Source organism: Mustela erminea, chromosome 7, assembly GCF_009829155.1.
Source record: "Mustela erminea isolate mMusErm1 chromosome 7, mMusErm1.Pri, whole genome shotgun sequence".
In the NCBI taxonomy this organism is placed as follows: domain Eukaryota; kingdom Metazoa; phylum Chordata; class Mammalia; order Carnivora; family Mustelidae; genus Mustela; species Mustela erminea.
In genome coordinates, this window is record NC_045620.1 from 121,355,672 (window position 1) to 121,371,380 (window position 15,709).

Consider the following 15,709-nt stretch of genomic DNA (forward strand, 5'->3'; position numbering starts at 1 on the left):
TTTAAAAAATCATAATTAAAGGTCAAAACTTCTTCCTGAATGCTTCCAAATATGCACGAAATCTTTTCTCATCAATGTTTCAAGACTCCAAAGTGTGATGGAACAAAAAAGTAAATGCAGAGAAGTATGTTAAATACTGCTAGCAAAGACAGTTAACTAGTAAGTCAAATGATTTAGCAGACTCCCATGTCTGAGTGCCTCCCTTTCTCCAACCCATTCTGCCTGAAATGGGATAACTGGGACAACGGATCTGAGCTAGACCAGGGGAGGAAAACGGTGAAGATCCCAGCGTGCCTCCACTGGCTGGCTGCAGGGACAGGCTGCGCAGCCAGGAGACTACTTAAATGCGAGTTATGTTCTTCCTAAAATCACCTTGCACTTGCACAGTTTCCCACAGGTTACAAAGCTTTTCCACATAACAAATGTCACTGCATCTAAACCTCTACAGAATGAAGGGGTCCTCAGCTGACAGGGCTACGTGGATTTAAGTCTTCGGACCTAAGGACAGGGAACCAATAGAGGCTGCCAATGACAAGGGGGAGGGTCCTGATCTCCACTTACAGGAGCCAGCATCCAGACCGACTTGACTAGCCAGCAGGTCAGATAAATGGGGAAACCATACATTTCAAGCACACTGTCTACTGTGAAGAACACTGTAAGAAGTCCAAGTCAGAAGGAAACTGTTTAAGACATCCCATGAATACCGAATACGATGTACAAAGTATAATGTTCTTAATTCAAATGTTTGCTGAATGAGCCTCATTCAACAGCTTTCCATCTTTTGAATTCAGATCTAAAAGAAGGCCCTTAACTGGTGGAATTTTCATTTGAAAAGCTCCTCTTTTTAAATTGTGAAGTTCTACCTCTAAATTTCTACTTCAGAAGACCAGAAGTATGAAAAGAATGCAGAGCTAAATACAAGGTTAGTTTGCCCAAGTAAATGTTTCACCTTTAGCTCAAGTACAGCAAGAAAATGTAAAATGAGATCACAAAAGGTAGCAAACAATAAACCTAAAAAACACTCTGGGCTCTAGCCTTACACACAGGAGTATTTTTCGATATCACATATCACTTAGTATAAACAAAGAAACTTAAAACTGTGTTGTGAATCAACAGGAAAAAAGAATCATTCAAACTTTCCACATGCACGAAAAAATAAATAAATAATAAACTTTTAGAGATGTTAAACTAGATTTAGGTATTTGTTAAAGCTTCTTATATATTTTTTTATTTTCCGGTGGAATGGTATATATCTGAACACCTGAACCAGGTAGATAAGCCACTGTTAAGGCCCACTGTGGCTTGCCTGATCTCCAATCTGCAAGGCCAGATGAAGCTAGTGCCCTGGAGAAATGCTTGAAAACCATAGCCTGGGTTTGAGAATTATTCCAAGGCAAAATCTCAGAATCACAAGAGTTCAGAAGACACCTGACCCTCATCAACGCAAACAGGTAAAGCAGACATCTGTCCTATTTTCAAATGCCTCTGGTGCCAAAAAACTCATTTCCAGAAGCAAACCCAACCCATGTTAAACCAACTTTCTATATACTAACAAAACCCTCTCCTTGTTCCATATTTTCCATCCTGTTTTCATACTGCTTTACAAAGTTAAGCAGACAAGGGTCCAATTTTTCTTCCCAATAACCATGCTTCAACTATTTGAGGCCGCTCCCCCGTCACACCTATATCTTCTCTTCACCTGCTTACACATCTCACATTCCTCTTGCTGCTCCTCTTGCCATGCTTTCAAACGTCCCCTCATCTAGGTCTTGTACTTTAGACCAGAAGCAGGAAAGCTTTTCAAGGAAAGCATCGGATAGTAAATATTTAAGGCTCTGCAGGCCACATGGTCTCTGTAATAAACACTCAGCACTACCACTGAAGCAAGAAAGCAGTCACACAAAATAGGTAAACAGGGGCGCCTGGGTGGTTCAGTCGTTAAGCATCTGCCTTCGGCTCAGGTCATGACCCCAGGGTCCTAGGATCGAGCCCCGCATCAGACTCCCTGCTCAGTGGGAACCCTGCTTCTCCTTCTCCCACTCCCCCTTGCTTGTATTCCCTCTCTCGCTGTGTCTCTATCAAATAAATAAATAAAAATCTTTTTTAAAAAAAGAAAAAGAGTAAACAAGTGGGCACAGCTGTGTTCCAGTAAAACTTTATTCACAAAAACAGGTGCCTGAGGGCTTTAGTTTGACAACCGGTGCTCCAGGAAATCCACTTTGTAATTAAACCAATACAAACATGATCCAGGGCATAAGAAACATTTCACGTGGTGCTTGAGTAGAGAGAATATGACCACAAGGCCCTCTTCCTCAATATTCCTCTGATACTCAACATACTAATTTCCTATGGGAACAAAATCATTCTGCAGACTTAAATACAAATGCGCAGGTGGATGACTAAGCCACCTTTCTCCATGCTAACGTGAGGATGACTGTTGGAACCTAAGGACAAGACTGTACATTTACCATTATAACATTTCATCTTACAAGATTCAACTCATTTTTCTATCCCCTCCAGAGCTCTTCAGATTCACTCACTTAGGCAAGGTAAGAGCTACGCCTCTTCAAAATCTCAGCATGTAAAAATCGGTCATGCTGATAATAATGCCTTCACCTAAGTCTCTGTAAAAATGCTGATTGAGACAGAACTTCTAAACACTTCCCTCAAGTACATTTAATAATTTTTAATTGGGTATAGAATTCTATCCTGCCATCTGTGACAATTAGTCTATTTTTCCCACAAGAGAAAATTTTCATAAAATCTTAGTAAGATCAGAATTATTTTAGATAACATTTTGCCAAAAATTAAGAAGTTTCAGAACTCTTTTTTTTTTTTTACTTCAGTACAAGTTAGAAAATAAAGCAGATTTCATTCTTCATTCATTCATTCATTCAGTAAGCCAACAGGTATTTATGACTGAGCACCTACAACTGTGCCAGGCAAATTTTTACTAGGCCCAGTGAAGACAACGATGAACAAGAGCAGAATGTTCCCTATGTTAACCAAGTCCATAGTCCATTGAGAGATAGGAAGCACGAAAACAAGGAATAATCACAAGTTGTGTTAAATACCGTGAAAGAAATAAGCAGGGTATTTTGCAAGAGGACTCAGGGCAGAGAGTGTGCATAGTGTCAGAGTGTTCAGAGAAAGCTTCTCTAAGGAGGGGATACTCAGCTGAGTCCAAGATGAGAAGACAGATAAGGAACGCAAGACACACTATAATGAGTCAAAGAAGAGAGACCCTAAAGAGAACATGCTGTTGTAAGTTCCATTTGTATCAAGTTCAAAAACAAATTAATTTATGACATAAGAAGTAATAATAGTAATTTGATGAGAGAGACTGAAGGGGGCCTTCTGAAGTGCCAGAAATAATTCTGTACCTTGATGTGGGTGGTGGTTATTTGGGTATGTACATATGTAAAAATTCATTAGACACTTAAGATCTGTGAATTTATATGTAAAATACCTAAAAAGAAATAGAAAATAAAGAATATACATGTGGCAGTGTGCATTTGTGTGTGTGTGGAGGGGGGGTACACAGGTATTGCAGGGAAGGGAGTACATGCCAAGATACCTTCCAAGCAAAGAGAACAAAAATGTGCTAAGACCAGAAAGCTAGAAATACTTGAAATATTGGAGGAAAGCTAATGCAGCTATAGCTTAGTGAGCAGGAAGAATGACAGGAAATGAGACTGGAGACGTGGGCCTACACCACCTAGCAAGACCACAGTGAGCTAGATTTTATTCTAAACCAATGCACATCCTGATTTACATTTTTAAAGGATTGTACTGATTACAGTGTAAAAAGAACTGGACAGGGACCAAAGTGCAAATAGAGGCCAGTTACAAGACTTAAAGCACATCAGGTGGAAAGGATTATGGGTTAGACTAAGGGTTAGGGTTAGCAGTACAGTGACTTCTAAATTACTTCCAAATGTGCTGCTTAGTATACGTTTTTGAGAAGGGACATTAAAAATGTGAGACTCCCCTTAATTTAAGAAGGAAACTGGCTCCAATGAAAGGAAAACTATGAAACCACCTCTTTGGACATAGATGTGTTCCCTTTAAAAAGGTACTATATTTCAAATCCCTTCTCTGTACGGATAAGAAAACTGATACGAACTGACACACCCTTGGATTAAGTACAGACCTTTGGACAAATTATTAATTAGACCGGGGCCACTGTCCCAAGTAATGCTCTACTACTATACTGAGCTGCAGATTTCCCCTACTTTGTTTGTCTTCTAAACAATATAAGGAAAATAGGACTCTCACTGTCAAATGATTTTAATATAAGGTCTGTCTTTACCCATCTGAAATATAAGCTTTATATATTTTTTAAAAGATTTCTGAGAGAGGAAGGAAAAAAAAACACATGTGGGAGGAGATGCAGAGGGAGAGGGAGAGAAAATCCTCAAGCAGACTCCCCACTGAGCAAAGAGCCTGACGTGGGGCCTGATCCTACAATCTACAACAACTGATGTTGTTTCAAGAGTCAGCTGCTTGGGCGCCTGGGTGGCTCAGTGGGTTAAGCCACTGCCTTCAGCTCAGGTCATGATATCACGGTCCTGGGATCGAGTCCCACATCGGGCTCTCTGCTCAGCAGGGAGCCTGCTTCCCTCTATCTCTCTCTCTCTCTACCTGCCTCTCCGTCTACTTGTGATCTCTCTCTGTCAAGTAAATAAATAAAATCTTAAAAAAAAAAAAAAAGTCAGCTGCTCAACCGAGGGAGCCACCCAGTGCCCTGAAGCCTTATAGTTATAAAACACATTTCATTAACTACAGTAATCCGTAAAGTGTGGCTTGCTACACGCTGTTACAGTTCATACACCACACTTACTATTAATCACTTCAGATGCAACCCAACTCAAAATGATACTTCAAGTTTCTTTTAATTAGTCCCAAAATTTTTGAGTTCAAAATTATCCAAGTTTTTAAGAGTAAAAAGGAAGATGTCCATAAAAAGCCAACTTTAGTTCACAACTGGGTTATATGAAATTATAATATTTGTTGCTCAAACCAACTTTTCAGACATCTCTAAAATGCAACACACACATTGCCAACCTTTCTTAAAACAGGGACAGAAAGTGTCAACTCCCTCTTCTCTCCCCCTGCACAATGAAGCTCAGTGTCTGGTATAGCACAGGGGTATAATACTGAGGTCAGAACCTCGCTGACAGGACTCATGGCTCAATTATGTTTAGGTGTCTTAAGTCTTTACGGGAGCAGAATCCACTGTGGCCAACATGTATCCCACCAGCCACTCCTGGAGCAGAGTTCTTTAGCAATGGCATTCCAATCCTCCAGGTGAGGCACTTTAAGCAAGAAACACAAAATGAGGGATCTCAATTATTTAAAAAATCGTTATTCACTCAACAAATACCAAGGCAATCAAAAGAGCAGCCTTTCACATAAAATTGCAGGACTCGCTGAGCACTGGGATATAAAGAAACTTACAATTAAGAGAATGGAGAAAACTTCACAACTTAATCTTTTATGCTTCTGGCACACAGTAGCCTGAGCTCAATAAACATAGTTGAATGTTTATACATATGAATGCATAAATGCATGAACTACTTTGCATGTTTATTTAAGTAGCAGTATAGAGTTAAGGTATCAATGATGAGAAGAAATGTTATTCCCTTCACCAAATCTGCTTTCCCCTAGGGACTAGTCCACAGCAACTTTTAACTGCACGAGGGGATATTCTTACTCTTCCCCATTTAATAATATTGTGCCTATATTTGTATGTTTTACAGTTTCCACAGACAATTACAGCTGTTCTCTTATTTGATATTGTAAGATAGATTATTCCTACTTATATTACACATGAAGAGACTATAAAATTTAAGGATTACAACGGCTAATAAGCAGATCTAAACTGTAAGTCCTTTCTGATTCATCCTGGAACATGTCTATGAAATTGATCACTTTGTCTGAAACCAGACTACCCTTTCTTGGCTTAACTACAATTATGATCTACCTGGACCCAATTTACTGAAATCATTATTCTCATAATAGCCTCTAAAATTTGTCTTCCAGTTTATGGCAGACACATCCTAAAGTAATCCCCAGTGAGTCAAGCCCCTCTATAAGCAGTCACCTCCCTTTGAAGGTTCATTCCACTCCCTTGAGGGCAGACCTGGTGACTAGTTTCTAACCAACAGAATATAGCAAAGGTGACAGATGTCACTGCCTTGATTAGGATACATTCTATGACAAACGTGATAAGATATCATTTCCATGAATAGAAGTCTTCATCTTAGCAACGTGGAGGAGTCTCCTGCTGACCTTTAAGAAGCAAGCAGCAATGACGTGAACTGCGTATGGTGAGGGCCATGTGGCAGGGAAAAGTGGGAGAGCCCTGGGAGCTAAAGGCCTCAGCCACTGGGAAGAACTGCACGCTGCCAACACCACACAAGCCTGGATGAGGACCCCACGCTGCAGATGAGAACACAGCCCAGCTGACACCCTAACTGCAGCCTGGTGAGACCCTGAACAGAGAGAGGAGCCGGCTAACTGCTGCCAACTCCTAACTCACAAGCAACTGTGAGATAATGTGTGTTGTTTTATGCTACCAGGTCTGTGATAATTTGTTACCCAGCAATAAGAAACCAGTGCACAATTCTGAAAGCGCTACATCCTCTTTTCTGCTCAGAGATATCTTAAGGCTCCACAAAATCAAGACTACCTGATGTTTGAGAGTTAACTCGTTACGTAATAGTTTCTTACTCCTTTATATCCACCTCTGGGTTTTATTAACTCCTCTTCAGATTGCAATATAATTGAATATTTCTTCAGATTGCAATATAATTGAATATTTCTTCGATGGGGTGGTTCGCAAACTGTAGTCACCAAACTGAACCCACATTTTGGGACCCTGCCCCAGATTACAGACTCAGACACTCTAGGAGTGCAGCTCAGCAATCTCTTTTAACAGACCCTCCTGGTAATTCTGCAGCACACTCAGGTTTGAGGACCACTGCTCTGGTGAAGGCAAACATTGACGGCACTCCCACAACTCCTCGGCTGAAGGAGAAACCACACCATTAGTTTAGTGGCCAACACCTATCCCTCCCTATGGTAACTTCAAATACTGCATTGCAAGCAAGAGACAAGGTATTATAAAATCCAGCAAGTACTCACTAAATTTACCACATGCAAGACAGAAACAATCTATGGTATAAAAACATTTACCAAACCTAAACTTAAAGTCCAAAAAGGTAGGGGAGGATTTCAAATAATCCTGGGACAAAAATTTAAAATTTCTTAAAATACTTTTTATCAATACAAGACTTTAGGAACTACAGTCACAGAAAATATGACTCTGTAGACAATGAGATATCATTTCAGTCAATATTATCACTTACATCTACTAACAAGTTGGAAGACAGTGACAGAAGACTGGAGAAGCTGGAGCAGTAAAAAACAAGCGAGTCATGATGACAAACAGGTTTGCTTGCTAAACTTAAGTAATCTATAATAAATTCTAACAAGAGATGACAGGACGAAAGGAGGGGTCATTTAATGAAGAAACCTGAAATCCCTGCAGGGAAATCTGGATACCAAACACATGATAAATATATGGAGGGGACTGCAGATCCTTAATTAGGAGAGCAATATTTGAGAAAGTTTACTGACTCTGCATGTTGTACTATTATATATGATTAAAGAGAAGAAGAAATCTGAAGTCAAAGTTTTTCTCTGTGACTCTTCCTATCTCTCCATTAAGTTGTCACCCTTAACTTGCTTTCCTAAAATATACTTCCTCTTGGTAGAACTTCCTGGGATATGGGTACACATGTGTATGCTGTATGTTAACCAGTGTCCACAAACAGAGAAGCACAAATGTCAAGTTTTATTCTTACTTAACATTAATAAAGCACTATGTGCCAGGCATTTTACAAATATTGACTCATTCAGTTTTGATTAACGATCCTATGAGGCAGATACTCCTTCATTTCACAGATGCGGAAATCTGGTTAGAGATGACTTTAAGTCAAAACACTAGCACGTGGTTTCTTTCTAACTTAATATTAATCCCAAACCTAATTATTTAATCAAAAGACTTTTATCTCAATAAAAGCTACTAGTATATGACATGTTCTTAATACTCAGCAAAATGTTAAGACCAGAAAATATGGTCATCCACCTGCCCCCACTAATAATTTTTAAATGGGGGAAAAGAAAACAAAAATAGTTCTTTCTTCTTCACTGTACATTTTCCCCACCTGCACACATTAGACACAAACCCAATTAAGCATGTCACTGAAGGTCTTTACTTTAATGTTTCGATATCTGGTACAAATATCCAACAACTACAAGGCAAAACTTATCTTTAATTCTTAGATTTGAAAGGAAGCACAGCATGAAGAAAATGGGCTCCTAATTCAGAATACCTGGGTTCAAATCTCAGCTCTGGGACCATTAGCAAGTTAAATTTTCTGTGCCTCAGTAAAATAACAGTAGCTCTACTTTCTAAGGCACCTGTGAATATTAAATGAGATAATGTATGTAAAAACACTTAAAGCAATGCCTATATAAACATTTGCTATCATTATTATTATTATTATTACTCAGTATTTAAAATATTTCTCTTGCCATTTCAACTTTCCTTCACTGAGCTCACTAGGCTCAGCCACTTCCTTATGTCTAATTTACCATGGTCTTCCTGGTCTCTGGGCCTTGGTTCCCCCCTTCAGTCTCTCTGGTACATCTGCTCCAACTCTCCTTTACACTGGGCAAATTTAAGCATTACAGGTGTTAAAAAACAAGCCATCCTCAGTGAACTGATGTTTCAGAAAGCAGTAAAAGAACCAAGTCAAGATGTTTCTTCCAAACAGCACCTAAAAATGTGGTGACCTTCTACCGACCACTTAATCTCTCTCCCTCTCATTCTACAGAAGTTCCCCATCCATCCTTGTTTCACTCCTTCTGAAAGACGACTCTGCCTCTGTCAACTGCATTAAATAATTCTTTCCATGAGGCATTTATAATTCTATATCTATGGCCACTAAAGAGATTACTTAAAAATAAAAATCTTTTAAAAAGGGCCCCTGGGTGGCTCAGTTGGTTAAGCATTTGCCTTTGGCTCAGGTCCTGATCCCAGAGTCCTGGGATCGAGTCCCGAACTGGGCTCCCAGAGCAGGGAGCCTGCTTCTCCCTTTCCCACTCCCCCTTTCTCACTGTGTCTCTCTGCCAAATAACTAAATAAAATCTTTTTTTAAAAATGGGGTCACTAAAATGCTTTTCAAGCCTTATGAATGTATCTACAGGTGGGAAAGGACAGCTCCCTCAATCTACTCAAGGAGACCAAGCACAACTAAAGATAAGTTATGTCTGAATTAAATGTAACATATTTAGGTACTGCCATAATTAACATGGTATACTGTAGCTGGCCTGCAATCATAAGTGCAAATCAAAAGATCAAGAATTTCTCATGTGTCTACTCTGCCTCAGAAGACAAGTGTTCTATTCTCTGAAATCATTACAGAAATATTCCTCTAGTGGAGGATAATTCTTCCACAAACGATACTTCTTTGCAGCATGAAGTTTCTTTGTTTTGATTCCTAGTCCACAAACCACACCATTTGGTCCCATCCAAGAGAAGTCCCTTGCACAAAAGATTACTATTATCTTTCTATTTACCCATTGTTCTACAAGCTGCCAGGGTAAGCTTCCTAAAATTAAAATCTGATCCTGTTTAAAATCAAGCAGTTCCCCCAAACCTATAGCATTATGACATGCCTAAAAATCACCTGAGATATTTAACGTGCAGATAATACTAATCTACCCAGAATCTCCTGAAGTGAGGCTAGGAATCTGCTATTTAAACACTTCCCCAAGTGATTCTGATGCTGATAGTCCTTGGGCCACAGAAACACTGATCTACAGGGTAAAATCTAGAAGTCCTTTCCATCAAAGCATCCCCTCTTGACAGGACCCCATCTCCCTCTTCAGCCTCATCTCCTGCCTCTCCACCATCATGCCTAAATATCTACCTTCTTATGGTTCCCAGAAAATACTCTCAGGCCTCCACTCCTTTTGCATTCCACTGCTCTCCTGCACACAGTCTCTCTTTACAACCTGTTAACTGTTATACTAATAAATTTACAATTATTACAGCTCCTATAATCTGGTTGTTGTTGACATGCAACAACAAAATAACTGAAACCAATTCATCCTAAAATTATATTCTTGAAACCAAGCAAGACATTTGAAGAACACTTACCTCCTCTCTGAAGCAAAATGATACAATTTGGATCTAGCCGTTACACTAGCAATAATGCCTCCCCTAGGTCAGATTAAGTAAACCACAATAGAAGTTTCACCCTTAGATAATCGGGAAAATCCTTCAACTGTAAAGACTTGTCCAAAGAATGGACAGGTAGAAAGGAGGAATGATAAGCCTCTCAAAGGTAAAATCCCCCAATATAATTGTCTAAAGGCACATGAAGAAGCAACAGAGAAAATGGCAGTTAAACCCCTGACATCTTCACATTCAAAATACAGAAGTATTCTTTGGATATCCAGGAGATGCACAGCTCCCTTTTACCATACTTCCAAAATGGTATATATTCTTTTGCACTTTCATTTCTTCAATAAATCTCTGTTGAGCACCTATTTTCTTCATGTGCTATACCCTGGTCATGTTGAATAAGATACCTATAGGCCCTACCATCTCAGAGCTCATATCCTAACAGAGAAGGCAGACTCTCAACTAATTATTCATTTGTTTAATAAAATTGTGGTAACAAATGGAGAACACAACACATAACAGACAGCATGTAACATACAATCCATCCCATGCTCTCTTCTGCACCGAGAAGCAATCATCTTAGTTTCTTACTACAGAAATCTAATTACCACCCACATATGCACCCCTCTTGGTGGTTATTCTGAATAACTGCCAGGTTTCCAACTGTAGCTCTTAGAGGCACCTCTAGGGAGTCAAAGAAATTAAACTAACTCAAAAGTAATTTTTATACCAGCAGCTTTTACAGTATCAAATTTTCTTACATCTCTTTGCTGTAATATACAGGGTCACATCGGGGAATAAAGATCTCTTGACTATTTTGAGTCTTTACCCATTTATGAGATGATCTGCTTCGAAAGCTGTTTTAATTCAATAAGCATTCATAAAGCACTTCCTGTTGAAGACCACACAAGAGGTATGTGTGTTCTTTAGAAAGTATCTCTAGGTACAATTCACATTCCAGTAAAACTGACCACACAGATTTTTTCCTTTGGACACCTTTGGATTCATAATTTTAATATGAACACAATACCAAGTACCCTCTACTAGAAGTAGTTTCGGTTATAATTTGTGGCCCTCCTTTTTTAGAATAAAATCAACAAACTACATTTTAGTGAACACTGGACACTTGCTAAACTACCTTTGTTTTCCAGGATGATAGGAAATATGCTGTCAGACACAGGAAGTGAGTCAGATAATGGAAAAAGGGAAAAGATAGGAATAAAAAAGGACACTCAAATTTCCTGTAAATTAGAACACCTATCTAGTTGGAAATATAAACTTAGGGAACACTGCTTATAAGAAAAAGTGGATTCCATAATACAGACACTGCTGCAACTGAAAACAGCTATTCTATTGGCACGTAAACCCAGAAAGCCAGATCCTAGTAAGGAAAAAGTTTTATGTGTCAATATTTACAGCGCAAAAGAGATAACAGGAAGCGGTAGAGCTGAAGGCAAAACAGGAGGTGTCTGGGTTAATAACCTTCTTTAATGAAGTTACAAAGTCCTGGCCAAGGTTACAAGAAGGCTCTGAAACTTCTTTTCACTTAAATTTTAATACATGTCAGCACCTCAGGTCAAAATTGTATGACACGATGTTTCTTAAAAGCAGAGGCATGGGGGCGCCTGGGTGGCTCAGTGGGTTAAGCCGCTGCCTTCGGCTCAGGTCATGATCTCAGGGTCCTGGGATCAAGTTCCGCATCGGGCTCTCTGCACAGCAGGGAGCCTGCTTCCCTCTCTCTCTCTCTCTCTCTCTCTGGCTGCCTCTCCGTCTACTTGTGATTTCTCTCTGTCAAATTAATAAATAAAATCTTTAAAAAAAAAAAAAAAGCAGAGGCATGCCCCATATGACTTGCTAAGGTCCTTCACAGTTTTTCCGATTCCAGTTAGGGAAAATCCATTATGATTTTTTTCAGCTATTCATTCATTCCACACATCTACCGGGTTCCTACTATGCGTAGTAGTATTGTGCTCAGGCCATGGTGATCCATAAACCAAGTCTAACCACTTGAGTATTATATTCTAATAGGTAGACACACCAACAAATTCCATAAAGGAGCAGAGGGTACTCTGACATCATGCTTAAGGGGAGAGGAGAGCTTGGGGGATGTTTCTCTGAGGAAATAACATTTAAGTGAAGACATAAAGATGAATATAAACGGGAAAGGAAGCAACATTCCTGGCAGCTGGAACAACATTACTTAAAGATCTGAAAAAGAAAAGGGGAGAAGGGGAGGAGATGGCTACTAATGCCAGCAGCGGCAGACGGTGAGGAGCATGTGAAGCTGAAGACAGACGTATCATTCAGAGACGTGTAGATCATGTTATCAATTTTGGGGACTTGATTCCAAGAGCAATGGGAAGACATGGTGGGTTTTAAGCAAAAAAGTAATATGACCAGAAGCACTTTTTTTTTTTTTAAAGATCACTACCATAAAGAAAAAACTGTAAGGGCAAAAGCAAATGCGAGCAACAAAATAAAGTACTACTTAATCATAATCTAAAGTATAAAATAAACATTCATGCATCCATGCTGATATAAATAAATGATTGGACAAATACACAATGGGAAGAAAAGACAGATCTCCCATACATAATTCCAAACAAATTATACCAATACTCTGCCCTCACAGAGGTGGGACATAACTCTCCACTGTCAAGGGAGGGTTCAGACTGACTTCCTTCCAAAGAGAGTAACTTTACAGAGAGAAACCTAACAAACACTACTTTAGCCGGGTGATCAAAGTCAGTATCAACAGTGACAAGTCATATGGACAGCATGTACTCTAATGAGAATGCCATTTCATCTCCGTGCTCGTCCTCCCAAAAACCCATAACCCTTGCCTCACCATGAGAAAATCATTAGACAAATCCCAACTGATGGGCATTCTACAAAACACATAACCAGAACTCCTCAAAACTACTAGGGCTATCAAAAAGAAGGAAAGTCTGATAAATGGTCCCAGCCAAGAGAAGCCTAAGGAGACAGGACAACTAAATGAAATGTCGTATTGCAGATGAAATCCCAGGAAAGAAGGACATTAGGTGAAAACTTGGGAAATCTGGGTAAAGTATGGACCTCAGTTATTAATGTGTAAATATTGATTCATTAACCATAACAAATGTATCATACTAATGTACGATGTTAGTAACAGGGAAAACTGGGTCTGAGACATAAGGGAATTCCATTTTCATGATTTTTCCTGCACATCTATTCTAAAAGTATTCTAAAATAAAAAGGCTACTTACACTGCATGTGGGATGAGTGGTAATGGAACCACTCTTCTAGCTTAGGCTTAAAACGACAGAAGGTACTGAACCTGGTGATTCACTGGCTGGTGGGTGAGGTAGAGGAATCGAGAGCGAAACGGACACCGACAGCAAGGATGAAAGGTTACAGCCCAGATCTCGGGCTCTGAAAACTGGATGGACAGTGGAGTCATTCATTAATAAGAGAGCAGTGGAGGAAAACCAGAGTTGGAGGAAAGTGAACAACCAGCATTTACTGGAGGCCCATTATGTGTCAGTCCCTTGGCAAATTCCTATAATCACTCTGCACCATAGGGACTATTACCTGGCCCAAGGCCACGTAAAGAAGTTAGAGTTTGGTATCAGGTTTCTACGGACTCCAAAGCCCGCGCTCTTTCTACTACACAGTTCCTTCTGTGCACATTTACTTCATCGGGCAGCCCAAGCGCCACAAGCTACGGCTGAGGAAGCCTCCTCATTGGGCGTAGAAGTGGAGTGCATCAGCAGCATGGCCTCAGTAGTTACTCCCCCTCCCCGGGCCTCTCTGCCACAAGCCATCTCCATCTGAGTTGTATGAAAGAGACAGGTGGAAACTTCATTATAATGAAGACAATTAAGACACCACGTAGGTAACCGCATCCGCTAAAAATAACCATGATGAAGTAAAGCAGCGCAAGGAATTCCCTGGTTCCACTCTCGTCGAGCGGTCTCCTAAGGAAAAGGCAATCCTCCGGGAAGGTACGGAGTCAAGGCGGCGGGCCTAGGACGCTCCCACGCACCCTGACCCCAAAGCTCCAGGTCTCGAAAGGATGCCCCCCCCCGCCCCCCAGAGAAACGCCCGCCAGTCCGCTCGGAGCCACGCGGCACAAGGTGACACGGACCGCGCCTGCCCCTCGGCCGCCTAGGAGAGGCCGGGAAGAGGGGGGAGAGGGGCGTCCGCGGGGCCCCGCGCTACCTTGTACTTATCAAAGCCAGCCAGCTGCTCCGGGCTCACGTATTCGTAACCAGCCATGACGACCCGAACACCGAGCGCCCACTCGGCAGCGACTCTACGCGACGAGGTGCGGAAACACGAGCACCACACCAGCTGGGCAAGGATGGGAAGACTTAGCAGGCTAAAGAGGTGGAGGAGCCGCGCTCCGCCCACCGCGCACGCGTAGCCGCCTCAGGCCACTTCCGCCGCCTCCCAGTGCGCAAGCGCAGCCTCCACCTCTCCCGGCTCACCGAGGGAGGGTCGCTAGCCTGTTCACGCGGTCCACCCCCTCACGCCGTCGCAGTCCAATCAGTGTGAATCGGACAACACTAAGTCCCGCCTCCCAGGCTTTCTCGTCGCTTCATTCGCTAGCGTCAAAATTGGTGAGCTGAAGTAAGGAGTGAGCGGAGGCGAAAGGTCAATGTCCCAGGGGTCTTTGCTCCTCCCTGCCGCGGGAGGCGGGCGGCGGGAGTTTCTGTGGTTCCGTACGCGTGTGGGGATTTGGAGGTGGCCTTGGGGGTACCGCGATTGCCTGCGAACCAGTTCAACAGTACGTCAGGGAAGAGGGCTTAGTCGCCTCAAACCGTGACGTAAAAGACCAGAGAAAGGGTACGGGCCGGCTCCCTGCAGGTCCTGGCGCGGTGCGCCGCGGTGCGCGTAGTAGGTGCTTAGGAACCGTGATTAGGCGTCGAGAAGCAGGTGGGGAGCCTTGGTGCCAGGCTTTTTGCAGTCTATAAAGGGCCGCGAAAGGGCGCTGGAGACAAATCCCTCAGGCCTCTCCACACTCCTCTCTGTAAAAGTGAAATTGCTAATGTCTCGCACCAGGTAAAAGCACTGGTCTGAGTCTCTAGGGGTCTTTAAGGGCGTTTGCAGGAAGTGCATGCACAGAACTGGACTACATCAATGGTTAGAGTGTATCAATCCAGTAGTAAAATTTAATAATAGTACTGGTTGCTGCCGCTTTTTCAAGAGCCTTCTACGCGGGGAGTTTTACAGACGTTATCACCAACCCGCATAACAATACTATGAAGTGGGAGGCTCTTTACCCAAATCGCAGGTTAGGAAATAAAAATTCAGGTTATTCAACCTGCCCAGGGTCAGACCATTCATTATACAGCTCGGAAGTGGTCAACCCAACATGAAATGAGGTTCTTGGTGTCGGAAACCACTACCTCACAGGGACTCTGAATCTGTGGGTCTCCGAAACGAGAGTGATTATTTTGAGAT

The 15,709-nt window shown here is 41.6% G+C and overlaps 1 protein-coding gene across 5 annotated transcripts in view; it reads right to left on the minus strand.

Annotated features, from left to right (window-relative positions):
• SELENOI (selenoprotein I) overlaps positions 1-14,677 on the minus strand; it is a 41,144-nt gene extending 26,467 nt beyond the window's left edge. For 2 of the 5 annotated variants that reach the window (XR_004287994.1, XM_032353096.1), the window contains exon 1: positions 14,465-14,677. Coding sequence is in view for 4 of the 5 variants with exons in the window: in XM_032353096.1 (XP_032208987.1) it covers positions 14,465-14,521 (57 nt within the window). In the remaining variant the exon portion in view is untranslated. The remainder of the gene's footprint in view (positions 1-14,464) is intronic. The other 3 variants (XM_032353095.1, XM_032353097.1, XM_032353094.1) reach the window with 2 other exon arrangements.
• Positions 14,678-15,709: the final 1,032 nt, after the last annotated feature.